The following is a 14,463-nucleotide window of genomic DNA, read 5'->3' on the forward strand; positions in this document are numbered from 1 at the left end:
TTCCCGTCGCCGAACGAATTAGACGAAGTTATATTCATTTGTTGAACACGGTTGCTATATACAATGTCCTGGATGCTGAAAACTTCTTTGACGACCCACGAGGACAATGCGTAGCACCAAGGGATATCCTTATTGCAATAAGCAACCAGACGCATGCCAGTTGATCCACACGAGATTAAGGCCAGACAGGTAATGCCAGATTTTTATAGTCCAAATTTAACCATAATTATTGGATGCATAATCAATATAGAAAGGAAGAAAAAAAGAAGCATTTCACGTACTTTGCCAGCTTTCCACCGCTGTACTGCTCTCATATCTATAGTTCCATAGTCAACAATATCAGAAAGGATGTTGTTTAAAATTGTTTCAGTCAAGAGGATTTCAATTAGGATTTATAAGGCAAGTTGATATTCATTTAGTTCCAATGTTCCAGGCCGTTCTATATTTGCACGACGAAGAAAAGACTTGAGCACGAAGTGATGGAGGCCGTTCATGTCGACACGACTAGCTAGGGACAGTCAAGTAAACAGTACGAGTATCTTGCATGGCCCACTTCAGACAAGAACAATGATATCCGAGGTATGATCAGGCAACCTGTGAATGCTTTGCATTTATTCTCCAAGTAAATGCCTAAAACAGTTAACATGGTTTTTCAAGTGATGTCCATGCAGTTTTTTTCTGATCGGGGTAACATGTTTACAGAGCAAAGACGAAGTTGAAGGGAAGGCTTCTCTGGACCTAATGCTGCAGCCAGAGGAGCACAGCCTTTACTTAAAATCCGTTATCGCAGCAATGAATCTCAAATACCAGCGCACAAACGTCTCGGTATCTAAGATCCATGTAATCCAAGGACAATGATATACAATAACAGCCTCATCCTAATTCATTGCGCCTCCGCCAATTTCTGACGCAAGGTTGGATTGTAGCTACGTTTTCAATACGTTGACCGGATCGATCGACCACCAAAATATCTCGAAATCTCGCAGGGAGGCTTTTGGTTTTCCCAGGCTGATGCAATAAATGATTACATTGACAATACCATCCCCTGCCAACCAACGTATTAGCAAAATTGTCGCTTTTTGAAAAGTAACGAAGAGTGCATTATCATTGATCATGCAGAACTTTATGGATGGTTGCCGATTTTAATACGTGCAGAAATATCAAATTCCTTGAAGTGCTGTTTGCCGCAATTGTGTGAAACGTATCTTTACTGTAAACACTCTAAATAACCCTTGAATTTCGGCAAACGGGCAACGGCTCTCTACGAGGTATTTGCCAGAAAATTTGGTAGTTTTCATACAAAAGATCAAGGCAGAATATCCAAATCATGTTTTATTAATTACGTAAATGGTTACAGAATCAACATACTGGGAACGTATCCTCTTGTGGTAGTTCATCAGGCTGCTTCTCATTTAAATGTCTTCTGACGACCTTTACACGAGTAAAAATGGTCCTGATGAAGGCCATGCTCATATATTGGTTACTCAGGTTACGTTTAGAGATGAGCTCATTTCAGCAGACATTGCACACATACTCTTTGTTCCTGTTGGCATCGGGTGTCCTACAAAAGAAGAAATAGACAGTGATCAAGCAATTGATATTTAGCAAGTAGTTTTAGGCTGACCTAGAGGAGTTGGGGTCATATAAATTTAATACGTCTGAATGATGAGAATCTAATTCCTGATATGTCTTCCTTTAGAGCAGCATTTTTATATCAATATGAAATAAAATAACTCACCTGCTGTGTCGTAGTTTATGGGAATCCATGTTTGTCTTGTTGGTAAACGATCTGTCACAGACTGGGCACTTGTGGCGCTGGATGTAGATGTGACCACCAACATAATCCTCATTATTTGGGTTTCTTCGCCCTGATCCTCTGTGGCATTTTGTGACATATTCTCGACCTTCTTGCCGTGGTGCTTCGATGAGGTGGTGATGAAGTCCTTGCCTACTTCCATATGGTTTGCCACATTGATCGCACTACCATAGCTTAGACTGCTATTTAGGAGTTGTGACATACATGTACGTCAACTATACATTTTGTATACATCTTTTTAGAAACAAAGATTATAAATTGCATGCTCGAAACAATTGATATTGACCTGTCGTAACAGTATCATTCCACCAATATTCTGAGGGAGGCAGAACATAACATATTTCTTATACGTAAAACATGTAAACCTGATTAAATTACATATGCGCCCAAGGTGTCATGCAGACGCTACAACTAAACTTATCCCACAGCGCGGTAAGTTGAAATTTTTTGTCCGGTCCTTATAGCCCATTATTTTATGTTACAATTACGCAGTTTGCACAATTTATTGGGTCTTTACGGGCGTTCAGTGAACGGTCCCTCAAACGGCGTCTCCTCTAATTCACTCAAGTTCCGTAATTCTTAAGGTAGCAACGCATGTGCGTTCTATGACGCAATTCATTTATTTCTCTTCTTATTTTCATATTTAACCAGTCAGACGTTCATCTATTTCCATTCCAACAATAAATCGGGTGTCAGCGACGACTACATCGGTTGTTAGTATAATGTTTCACCGGCCATTGTTTCATCAATACCGATTCCTTGGTGTTGAAATAGGAAGTCCAACTTCTCCTCCAGTCGTTGGCAGGAAGTGAAAAGCTCTCTCACGACGTGGGTCACATCATCGTTCTCATGGAGGTCAGCCAGATACTCGGTTCAATGCCAAAAAAAGAGTAACATGAGTTTCTTCAATTGAATTCCTGTCTGGTTTGTATCGCAAGCCGTTCAAACCCCGTAATCTATCTGTACACCAGAGAGTGGGGAGACCAGATACATCATATCTCTACTCCAAACCAGTCAGTTCTCTCCACATCAACAATAGTACTGCATCGCTCCACTTGTACACTTGTTTAAAAGTAAAAAATCACCAAATACAAGAATATCTCCCAAATCACAAGGGCACGCATTTCATGTTTTTACCAGTTATCGATAGATATTTTGGTCATAGAACAATGCTTTTTGGGAACAAGGAAACGGGGGTATGAAAATAAAAATTGAAAGATGATTTTTTTCCTACGTTTTTTAAAAATCACCCGATTTCAATATTTTATGTTGATTCATATTCTTTGATATTTATTAAGCACTTATCCCAATTTTTTATCTGAAATACACAATTTAAGCCAGTTTCCATTGTATTTTCTGTATATAATTTTGTGTCTGAATATCTCTGAATTCTTCAGCCCATAAAACTGAGGTGCAGAAATTTAGGGAGAAAATGCAAAAAACTAAAGAAAAATGTAATGTTAATATTTCTTGATTTTTGTAATGGAATGAGATTAACAATGTTTTGAGATCGTGATGCTGTAAGAAATTTTGAAATTGGATGATTTTTTATTAGAAAAAGTTCACATTTTTGAATAATATAACTTTTTTTTCATTTCCGCTTTTTCAAAAGATTATCTAACAGACATTGTTCTAAGACAACATATTTATCGATAAAAGGTAGAAACATGAAATGCATAGCTCTTTCGGTTAAGGAGACATTCTAGTGTATTTGGTGTCTTTTTGATACTTTTAAACGTTAATATGTTTTGCATGTGGAGGGGCCAAGCCCGCGGGGGCAGATGTGGGCCTCATGATAGGTTCGGCTGAGCGTAATAACTGTTTGTCTTGCCGTTCCCGCGAGCGCATAAGACATAACATCATGTAGTCGCTTATATAAGAAAAGACCTCAGTTGTGTTCCAGGCGGGGGCAGGTCGGAAGAGGTCGGGAAAAAAACCAGAAGACCAGTCCTGGCCCCGACGTTATCATGCACACACTCACCTACACCATATGAAAGTAAATTGGCTGTAATATTGGCCTGAACAAATAGATATTCTCAGTGCGAATGTTCTTGGCGATAAATGAATTTGTGCAATAGTAATTCCCATTGCATAATCTGAAGGATTGCTTGAGAGAGGTACATCACAATATGATAAGCAGATCAGACAAATGTGAACGCACAATATTCAAAATAGCCTTTTTAAAAATAGCAGTTGTCAAACTCCTAGTAAGCCCCTGCAACCTCTTTAGGCAAAGGATACATGTACAACTTACAATGGAGGAGGTCGACCTAAAATACGCCCGACTGACCGCGCTTCTAAAATCTAACGGAATGCGGCAGGACAACTCTATGCTCCACTAGAAAAGCTAAACAACTCCAGAGTACATGTATTTGTGTTATGCTGGTTGCGGAACAAAGATGGCGGACGGCGTTACTCGGACTGAAAATCTGCTCCGATTTTAACTCCCATTTTCCGGATTTAGCCGATAGTAAGTGTCTCAAACTTGACCAAAATAACAGTGAACTTGTTGTCTTTCGACTACAATATGCCAGGCCAAAATTCTGCACAGTCGGATAAGAAAAAAGCGCGTGCGAATACTGCCGGTAAGGTTTTGCCATTGGGCCAAATCCGTACCAGTACCCCAGCACATACATCATGTACAAGTACAGTGCATTCGACACCGAATGCCATGCCGCGCCCAGTAGGCCCTGCCGCAATGCCCGGACAACAAGCTGCTCAACCATCCGTGACGTACATGACCACGACGGTGTCCAATCAATGGTTGGAGGATATTCAGGCAAAATTAAGCGATATACAATCGAAGTTCAGCAAACTTGATTCAATCGAACAAAAAACGTGGGACCTTTCCCTTGATTTCGGACGGCTGAACAAAACCCTTGTAGAATATGAAAAGACAACGAAGTTTGTGAGTGAAAGCTTTGATAGTGTAAAGGACAGCCTGAAAGAGACCAACCATGAAATCAGACAACTGCGTAAGGACAACGAGGCACTAAAGAGCTAAATCACAGACTTGCAGTGTAGGTCTATGATGACAACCTGTTATTCAAAAACATTGAGGAAACTGGTGGCGAAAACACCGAGGAAGTGATACAGAATTTCATTCGTAAGGAAATGCGTGTAAGTGATGAGGTAAACATCGAGGTGGCGCACAGGTACGGAAGGGGGTGGCGGGGCGGACCCCGGCACATTGTGGTGAAGTTCTGCTCTCTAAAGGACAAGTCCAAAGTAAAGAGCAATACCAGAAACCTGAAGGACACGAGGTACCAAGTTTACGAACAATTCCCTAAAATCGTAAATGACAGGCGGAAAATACTTTTCCCATACTTGAAAAAGGCTAAAGCGGATGGGAGGCGGGCGTCCCTTAATAGAGACGTGTTGTATGTCGACGGCAGGAAATTCACGTTTGATAAGGTACAAAACTGTGGCGTTAAGATAGCGAAAACGGATGAACCAGCCCATGGTATTCAGGCAATGGGTGTTGGCCTGCGTGATGCTCCAAACCGACAAGGAGTAGAAATGGAGGCGAACAAATAGGATGCCGAGGGTGGACAGTGTGTTAAAATATTGAATATACATGTAAATGTGTGCGGACTGAAAAATCGGTTGCAACATGACGATTTCGTTGAATGTATCAAAAACTTTGACGTTTTAGCATTCCAGGAAACAAAGAGAGATGAGGTTGATACGGAGACATTGAGGGACATTTTTCCAGGTATTGATTTTGATTGCTTCCCTAACCACAGGAAAACACTTTCCACTTACAGGTCTGGTGGTACAGCAGTATGTATTAGAAGTTATTTGCGTCAATAAATTACACCACTTAAACATGATGATTCGAACCCCCAGTGGTTTCATGTAAAGAATGGCGTTATTCTTGAAACGGACTGTATTCTTGCCAATGTTTATATTCCCCCGGAGACCTCAAGGTATTCGAATATTGAAGTATTTGATAGCATTGAACAAGAGCTTTTAGCTAAGGCAACATTTCTTTCTCCTTATATCTTTTTGGGTGATTTTAATGCTTATACTTCAACTGTATCCGAGTTTGACATACTTGAAAATGATGCCAATGAAACCGACATATACGGAGAGTTACGAAACGGTATGAACACATCCTAAGCGTCTTCCATTATCTCGCTGAAAGTATTGGGAGGAAAACCTGAATATCAACCTGATACTCAGGGGCGAGAAAATAAAAGACCGCAAAGGGGGGGTGGGGTGGGCAAAAGGATCCTCCGATCCCCACAGCCCAAAGTTCCAAAAGACAACGTAAGCTAATAAAATTGGGGCCGAGGCGACCAACATGGCACCCAACGGCCATACGCTCAATCCCCGTAGAATACGGGGCAAAAGCTTCTGCCCAGAGATCCTAGAAAGCGAAATACGAAGTGGTCTCTCCTTGGCCCGGGAGCTCAATTTATACTACGCTCGACAATAGAAGACGCTTATGGTGTGAACACATCCTAAGCGTCTTCCATTATCTCGCTGAAAGTATTGGGAGGAAAACCTGAATATCAACCTGATATGGATTCCCGAAAACATTCCATATCACCATTCCAGCTTTTTCCCCAATACCCCATCACCCCATCACCCATCACCCCACAACACCCAAAACCATGAACAGCAAATGGATGTCCACAGGCAAAGCTCATGGTATCATGGGATGGCAGGAACGACAACTTACATAGACTGAAGAAGAAACTTTTATACTATCCGCTTTAATTACAGAAAATATAAACCTTCAACCCATTTGACAAGAGTTTATCAATTACAAACGCTACCTTAAAAGTGATACAATTATGGACACACTCGACAGAAATGGATTATCAGAACCAAGACCAATACATTAACAAAACGACACCTAGATTGCATGATTCAAAGTGTTAAATGTTGCATAGCGTTGGTAATCAGATTCAATCTTTCCCGACAAAGCTGGTGACGAAGCTAACCTCTGAGCCAACTGCGCCGGCTCTTTCAAAGAATCCTCACGACTGTAATAACTGCATGAAGATTCTTTGAACCAACCAACATGCCTCATAGTCTGGGAATTGGAGTCAGCCGCCCCGGACAACTTCAACGTTATGGCACAACCCGACCTGAGACTATGAGGTGTCTCCCCCTCGTAGATATTGAGCGTCGTCAAATACTCCAACAAGCGGGAATACATCACTGCATATGAGACACATTGATCTAATACCTTACCCGAGTCACTTACTAGCCTAAAGAGGTAACCTAGCGAAAGATCTACCCCAGCGCTTTTGGCCCAAGCTGAGTAGCGCTCCTGTGCGCTTACGGGGCATAGAGCCGCGTTATCACATCTCTTGATAACAAAGGTGTTACACCTCCCATCTCCTCTTATGACTTTCGTATATGTATGCGAAACAGCCATGCCAGTGTTATCAGCAAGATATCTAACCGATTGACTAGGAGCGCCCGATAAATCGGAAACCCTGTCACCCGCAAAAAATTGTAACCTAAAGAACGCCTGGTCTCGAAACAAAACGAAACGCTGACGCAAAGTGATATCTGGCCTAGACAACTGGTTATCTATGTAAGAAGAGATTTTCTCCAATTTAGAGAGAAATAACGGCTTGGCCTGTTTTGGAACTATCTGGGCCTTAGCCTGCTCTTCCGAAATTTGCTTCAAGTACAGCTTTATGACATTTGATTTTGCGGGATTTCCGGTTTCCGATTTCGTACACCATTCCTTCCCCCTGCCTTCTTCCTCAAATATTTTTGATAATCTTTGAACAATGGTTATAAGAGTACCATGGGCTAATCTTGTCGGGCAAAGACATGTTGATAACGATTTGTCTCCCAAAAACAGACACTTTACATCATGAACTTTTGTTTTGCCATCCACATCCCTCCAAACCAAATACCGCCTTAGATGTTGAGGAGTACAAGACTGAATATTGACATGAAAAGGCAACAATGAGAAAAAATGCTCCAAACTAAGCTGCTCACTCGTTTTCCTTTTAACCATTTCGGAGTTCAAGTGTCGCTCATCCAAGATATCCAAACGATTGTTTATGCCCTGCAAATCGATGCCCGACAAAAGACGCCGCCGACTCGCCATCTGAAAAATTAATTACCCTTTTTAAAAGAAAGCCTATAGGCAATTAAAGGGTATTTTAAACCATCACCATCAAGCTTATATCCCAGCTTTGAAGGAATCTTAATAACTCTTTTTTGACCTTTTTGACCCAAGCATATCTTAGAGATAGAGTATGCACGGAGTATGCACGGAGGATTGGCAAAGCAATGGAAGCCTCCGGCGTTAACAAAACAATCATAGTCAAAGCAGACACTGTTTGCTGAGCTAAGAACGACAAAAGAGATAATACAAGATTATCTGGTGGAAAAACGTACGGGTTGCCCCCCTTTGCCACATTCTGAGCAAAAACATTGATGCCAGATGAAAATGGCGAAGGTGAAGGAGTAAAATGTCGCAGAGACAACCGATTATTATCCAACATGGCGTTGGAATCTAGCGCCATGAGATCAACAGAGTGCGGGCCAAATGCCTTTTGGACAATGGTCCAAACCTCGTCTGCGAGCGTAATGTCATCGGAACTTAGTGATCTAGATGGAGCATCTGCAGGGTTGAGCTTAGATGGCACATAGAAAAGCCTCAAATCTATACTATTTTGAAAGACGAATTGAAATATGAGCTTCAACAAATCATTCAAAGGAGAAGATTTTGAACCTTGGTTTTTCCATGCAAAGATGAGCGGCTTATTATCCGTCAAGATATCCACTCTTTTGCCAACCAAATCAGGCTGCATGGATTGCAACGATTTTAACAAAGCATCAGCTTCTTTTAAAATTATTGGCCGCTTATCATCCTTGTCCCAGAAATCAGAAAAGCTCAAACCCGCATGCTCACCCTCTGTGACCACCGCCCCGTATTTGAAAAGCGATGCATCTGTTGCGAGAACAATCTGCTTATGTGACTCCCGACGCCACTTCAAACAACCACCCCACGAATCTAAAAATCTCCAATGTTCTATTTCAGCGCGTAACTTGCCAGAAACTTGAACATCCCTACTATTTTTTATGCCCATTGATATTGCCGCATTTACTTCTCTAGTGTAGAGAGCAGCTGCTGGAACTGCCAACAACATTGACACACATTTGCCTGAAAATCTTTGCAACGTTTTGATATTGATCTGCTGGCACGACAGGATATAATCACGCAAAGCCCCAAAGCTAACTTTCTTATAGTCCGGGAGAATATAAGCTAATCTAGCTGAATCAACCATAAACCCCAAATATTTGAGATACGTCCCAAAGTCGAGCTTACACTTGTGAATTGCAAATGTGTAACCCAATCTCGTTAATAGCTGCAACAAAGCATAAGCAATTACCTCTATTGGAAGATGCTTTACGCTAGAAGTAGAGAACACTGCCTCTACGGCTAATCTATCATCGATATACTGAGCATTGCGAATGCCAAATGTGCGCAAATACGTTGTTGCAACCATCCCAACCATTTGATAGATATAAGCGGAAGACTTCCACCCGAACGGCAAAGATCTACAGCGGAAAACCCCAACCCCCAAACTGTACGCCAAAGTAAGATGAACTGGAAGGGGACAGGAGAACATGATCATACCCGGATTTCTCATCCGTTGAGACCATTCTCGCATTTTCATCAACTAGCCTATAAACATGTTTAAGCGTTTCCAATTGAAACGGAGAATCCTTAATCCATAAATTTAAGTATCGGTTGTCTATGCAAAGCCGTGGTTTTGTAGGCTCGACAGTAAGCGGCATGATGATGGATGGTAATTGACACTCGCCCACCCGACCAACTAATTCCATTGCCCCCGTTTTAACACGCTGCTGAAGCTCCGAGGCTATAAACTCCCCAAACTGCTGACAACTGTTGGAATTCGGGTAGTATCGAGAAGGCGGGGTATCCGAGTCAAACGATTCACCTTTAAAGTTGCCCTTAAATGGCCTGAAAAAATCATCCACATTAACACCGTCTGTTAGCCATGATAATACTTGTCTAGAAACAGGACAAGTATCAGAAACATGGCCAATGACTTCCCGCCATTGATCTAAATTTTGATGAACTTGACCTGCTACAAAATGATCAGGGTTTCGTAGTGGCAGCTCGTTCAAATCAAAACATACACCGTCATTTATAACGCTTTCAAAATCCGGGCATTGGTGGGTGGAAAGCCGAGGTTCACGCCCATCCAGAGTTGTCCACTGCGGCGACAGATGCTTGGATGCTACTGCTCTCTGCGGATCAAACGGAATCTGGAATTCCCAATCCTGGATTTCGTAACCCAAAATGTCCATGCCCTAAAACAAAGAGAGCAGTAGCTTAAAAGTCGCAGCAGACAAATCCGACGGACGCGAAGCCCGGCCCCCCACCCACGTGAAGATGTAAATCTCCACTAGAGCAGAATGCTCCGGGAGGGGACCTACTTCGTTTTTGCCATCTTCGATGCCTCTTTCATTTTATCGCAATCACGATAAAAATGATCTGGTGAGTTACAAAAATAACATTGATAATTATTTGGAGGAGAGGAATCCGTTCCCCTACCCCTGCCGCGCCGGGCACCTCTTGACGCCCCACCCCTATATGAATCAAAGAGCGGATTCATCATCTGCTGCAAAGATGCAACCGCAGCAACCTGGCTATACAAATCCGTTAAAGGTGACCTATGTTGAATGGACGGGCTTGGGTTTGGGCTCTCTTCAGGTTTCACGGTTTCAATCGGCTTCGGTTCGACTACCTTTTTTAGCGACTTACTAATGGCCTTGGTGATAAGCTCACCCGTACCACCACCCAACACCGTCAAGATAACATTAGCCATGTCCACCTTTCCTTGGTAACGCCTTGCCTGACGATATAAATCGTCGAACAACTCCATGTCCTTATGCGAAACAGAAGTAGCAGCCGCCGCTAAATCCTCCAGGTACAGCAACATCAACGACTCATTGGGCTCTTCATGTAATGCCAAGGACCTCACCTTCGCCTTTGCCTTCTGCACTGGATCAGCTACGGTCGCCTGGCACGCTATCCTCTGCACCTTCCTCGGTGGCTCACTTACATCATCCGAAACACCCGGTGGAGTGATGGGCGGGTCCTGAAATAGCAAAACCATTGTTATAACACAAGCACCGAAACATAACATTCTACCCATCCGAAATCATACCACCCAGAGCACACCAGCCGCATCTTATACCACATGCTCACATAACCATTTCCAGAGACCATGAACATAGCCGACAGATAATCACCCACTTTAACCGCACAACCGATAGGACTGAAGCTATTGACTTACCCTAAGGGGCTGCCCTACTGGCTGGCCGATTTCGTTCGCTAGCACAATTGCATGGTGCAATAAAGCCACTCCAGCTCCACTTTGTTTGCCGAGGGCGGCAAGGACGTCTCCGATGTTTTCTCCGGTGAGTTTCTTGAAGGCTGTGGCGATACCATCGGAATCCAGATTCTCCAAAGGTTGATCCTTGTCCATCCTAGCCAACTCTCTGGGCTCATCAGGGCTACCATTGAACCGTGCGAACAGCGGCAGCAAACTTTTCCCCACCAGGGAATGCTTTTTCTTTAGGGTAGTCGGCTGAACCATCTGCAACACAAGAAATAATACATTACAAAACAAACCCCTGATATTTGAGCACTCAACAACCGCACTCTGCTATACTGGAGCCGCATATGGCTTACACAAACTTTGACACGTTTATACCCCACGCGCCGATAGAGCATCCACGAACTATACTTCCATACATGGCACCCCCATGGGCAACAACTATGCAAGCCACACTGCACCCCCACGGGCCTGCCGATACCTACGGAACTACAATTTGAGCTTTACACAGCGTACCCCAACAGGCCCGTTGATACCAACGGACCAACAACTCAAGCTTACACATTGCACCCCTACGGGCTTGCTGGTACCCACGGACCAACAATTTAAGCTTTACACATTGCACCCCTACGGGCTTGTTGATACCCACGGACCAACAATTTAAGCTTTACACATTGCACCCCTACGGGCTTGTTGATACCTACGGACCAACAATTTAAGCTTTACACATTGCACCCTTACGGGCTTGTTGATACCCACGGACCAACAATTTAAGCAGAGACAAACAGAACATATAAAACATAGACATAAACGAGAAATACGGGAAAAGACGAACACCAAATCCAAGAGAAGCAAGATCCGAAAGCACAGAAGCATAGTAGAGGCCAGAGCACATAGGCCACAAAGCGGAGACTACACAGTAGGCGTAGCCGAAATACGGACAAAGGAAATCGAGAGCACAAAAGCGGCAGAAATTCTACTTACACCGAAGAATACCAAAGGAATAAAGCCCGGTCCGAGTGCGACGAAAGCGAAATACGAAGTGGTCTCTCCTTGGCCCGGGAGCTCAATTTATACTACGCTCGACAATAGAAGACGCTTATGGTGTGGAAGGTATCCCACCACGGGCGTCCATGGATCAACATAATTTGAATAACTATGCAGTTGTGTAAAAATTCTAATCTTGTTATCTTGAACGGCCGTTACGGACAAGATATAGGTGTGGGCGCTTTGACCTGTAAACTTGGCTCGGTGGTAGATTGTGTATTCACTTCGGTGCCCCTTAGTCAATCGATAGAAGACTTTTCAATCGAACCATTTGATCCACTTTTCTCTGACGTGCATTCACCCGTTTCTGTACATTTTCATGGTCACGTGAATCAAAACCACCTTTTGTATAATCAGGAAAATGTAAATATAAGCCGCACTTACACCACCTGAAAATGGACCACCAATCTTGGTTCGGGAACCAATGCCGCACCATCGAAAATCCACCAAGCGCTTACACCAGCGCTGCAGCTAGTTATAAAATCCGGCTACAGATGGCGGGCAAACAATAAATTGCATGCGCATTTCGAAAGCGCCGCCTGGAGCCGAACCATCTAACTAGCTAATTGCCGATCCATTTGCGCGTACACCACGACAAAGCCGAGCTTTTAACAAGCCGGGCGAATTTGGACCATCAAGCTTGGTGGGACAAATTCGCTCGGCAATTTGTATCGGCAATGGATTGCCGAACCAATTTGTCGCGGCAATGTGGTGGTGTAAGTGCAATTGGTCCACCAATATTTCGTGGTGTAAGCGCAGCTATTGATAAAGAGGGAGCAGCCGACCCAAGAGCGTAGAGACCCTAAGGAAAGGACGCCACTAACTACAGGGGCATCACTATTTTAAGTTGCATAGTGTTCACAAGTATTTTGAATAAAAGGTTGTATTCTTACTGTGAGGCCAATAGAGTGATACATGCAAACCAGTTCTCGACCAAATGTAATAAAAATAAAAAGTTTGTTTCAAAGTAAAAATCATGTAAAACTAGCCAAATTCCTCTTGGCGTGTCGCATATTGTTTAATCTAGCTTAGCCCATATCTGTGATTCATTTACCTTGTGTCCACCCTTGACCCTGTACCATCATGCATAATTACATGTATAATTACTGTTAGGTTTTTCTTCTCTGTACTTTTTTTAAAAGTGGAGAATAAATTGAATTGAAAATTGAATTGAATTGAATTGAGGGTCTTGCTGTGCGCTCAGGCTTTGGTATTAAATCGCCATTTTGTTTATATGTATTTTCGTAGTGTGCATGTATGCGTATACATGGTTGGATAGAGTGAAAGCACTTCATCGCATCAATTTCACTATTACCATTTGCCACATCGATTTTTCATTGTTTTCAATAAACTTCGTAAAAAGCGGATTAAATTTCCGCAGATGCGATGATTTTCGCATTACAATAAAGTATTGTAAGCCATTGTGTTGAATTATATCAAAATGGCACTCCTATAAATGCCGCGTCATCTCACGGCAGCTCCGGAACGCCACATTATCATTTGCACTAAGTCGCTCAACTTGGCGAGATGCATTTTGAAAACGGCCATTGCCTGACGCGTTGCGATTTTGTCATTGTCAGATTCCATTATGGAAGAGCGATCGAGGAGTCCCATTATATGTATATGGTACCGCGGGATCTCAAGCGGGATATAGGCCGTCCTTTTTACGTTATGAGACGAATTTTCAATTTACTTCAATTGGGTCTGTCTACCTATCAATCCCTCATCTGAACATGAAAACTTACCAGGCATCGATCAACCCCTGATGATCAGATCACGGAAAGCCGCATGTACGTAATTAAATCAATGCACTTAAATGTTGATAACACTCGCCTTTTATACGTACATTGGGAAATTTGAGAAATATCATGTTCTGCTGCTCACAGAACGTGGTACTTCTCACAAACCTGATGCCCGCCTGATAAACGCCAAAATATACTCTCTGAAATATCGCATCATACCTGCATCATAACGCCTGTATTATCCACCAAAATGCACAGTCTACAATGTTATCGACCAGAGAGTACTAAATATCACTCTTACTAATACACCTCACAAGCATGACAAATCAGACTTGACAGGCTGAGAAATAATCCGTACCAACAAAAATATGTGAGACGAGCATGTTGACAATAACTAATTCAAGACATGTATACAACACAATTAATATCTGTCAAAATATTTTTTCTTTGTTTTCGCGGCTTCACTTCCCAAGTACAAATTGTTTTTAACGGTTAGGTTGAAATA

General features: G+C 42.7%; 1 protein-coding gene across 1 annotated transcript; it reads right to left on the reverse strand.

The window, feature by feature from the left end:
* Positions 1-6,537: 6,537 nt before the first annotated feature.
* On the reverse strand, positions 6,538-12,196 carry LOC135498838 (uncharacterized). Its single transcript, XM_064789313.1, has 5 exons — positions 12,154-12,196; positions 11,128-11,430; positions 10,813-10,929; positions 9,965-10,138; positions 6,538-7,898 (listed from the first exon to the last, which is right to left on the reverse strand). Exons 2-5 carry the CDS (start codon positions 11,428-11,430, stop codon positions 6,681-6,683), a joined length of 1,812 nt encoding a protein of 603 aa, XP_064645383.1. The 5' UTR covers positions 12,154-12,196; the 3' UTR covers positions 6,538-6,680.
* Between the last annotated feature and the right edge of the window lie 2,267 nt (positions 12,197-14,463).

The sequence above is a fragment of the Lineus longissimus genome, chromosome 14, assembly GCF_910592395.1.
Source record: "Lineus longissimus chromosome 14, tnLinLong1.2, whole genome shotgun sequence".
Classification (NCBI taxonomy): Eukaryota; Metazoa; Nemertea; class Pilidiophora; order Heteronemertea; family Lineidae; genus Lineus; species Lineus longissimus.

Excerpts from the sequence above, each read along its gene's own strand:
- LOC135498838 (XM_064789313.1), bottom strand. The coding sequence starts at position 11,430 with ATGGTTCAGCCGACTACCCTAAAGAAAAAGCATTCCCTGGTGGGGAAA. Across the intron at positions 10,930-11,127 it reads CAGTAGGGCAGCCCCTTAGG|GACCCGCCCATCACTCCACC; the intron begins GTAAGTCAATAG and ends TTGCTATTTCAG. Across the intron at positions 7,899-9,964 it reads AAAGCGTTATAAATGACGGT|ATGGCGAGTCGGCGGCGTCT; the intron begins GTATGTTTTGAT and ends TTAATTTTTCAG.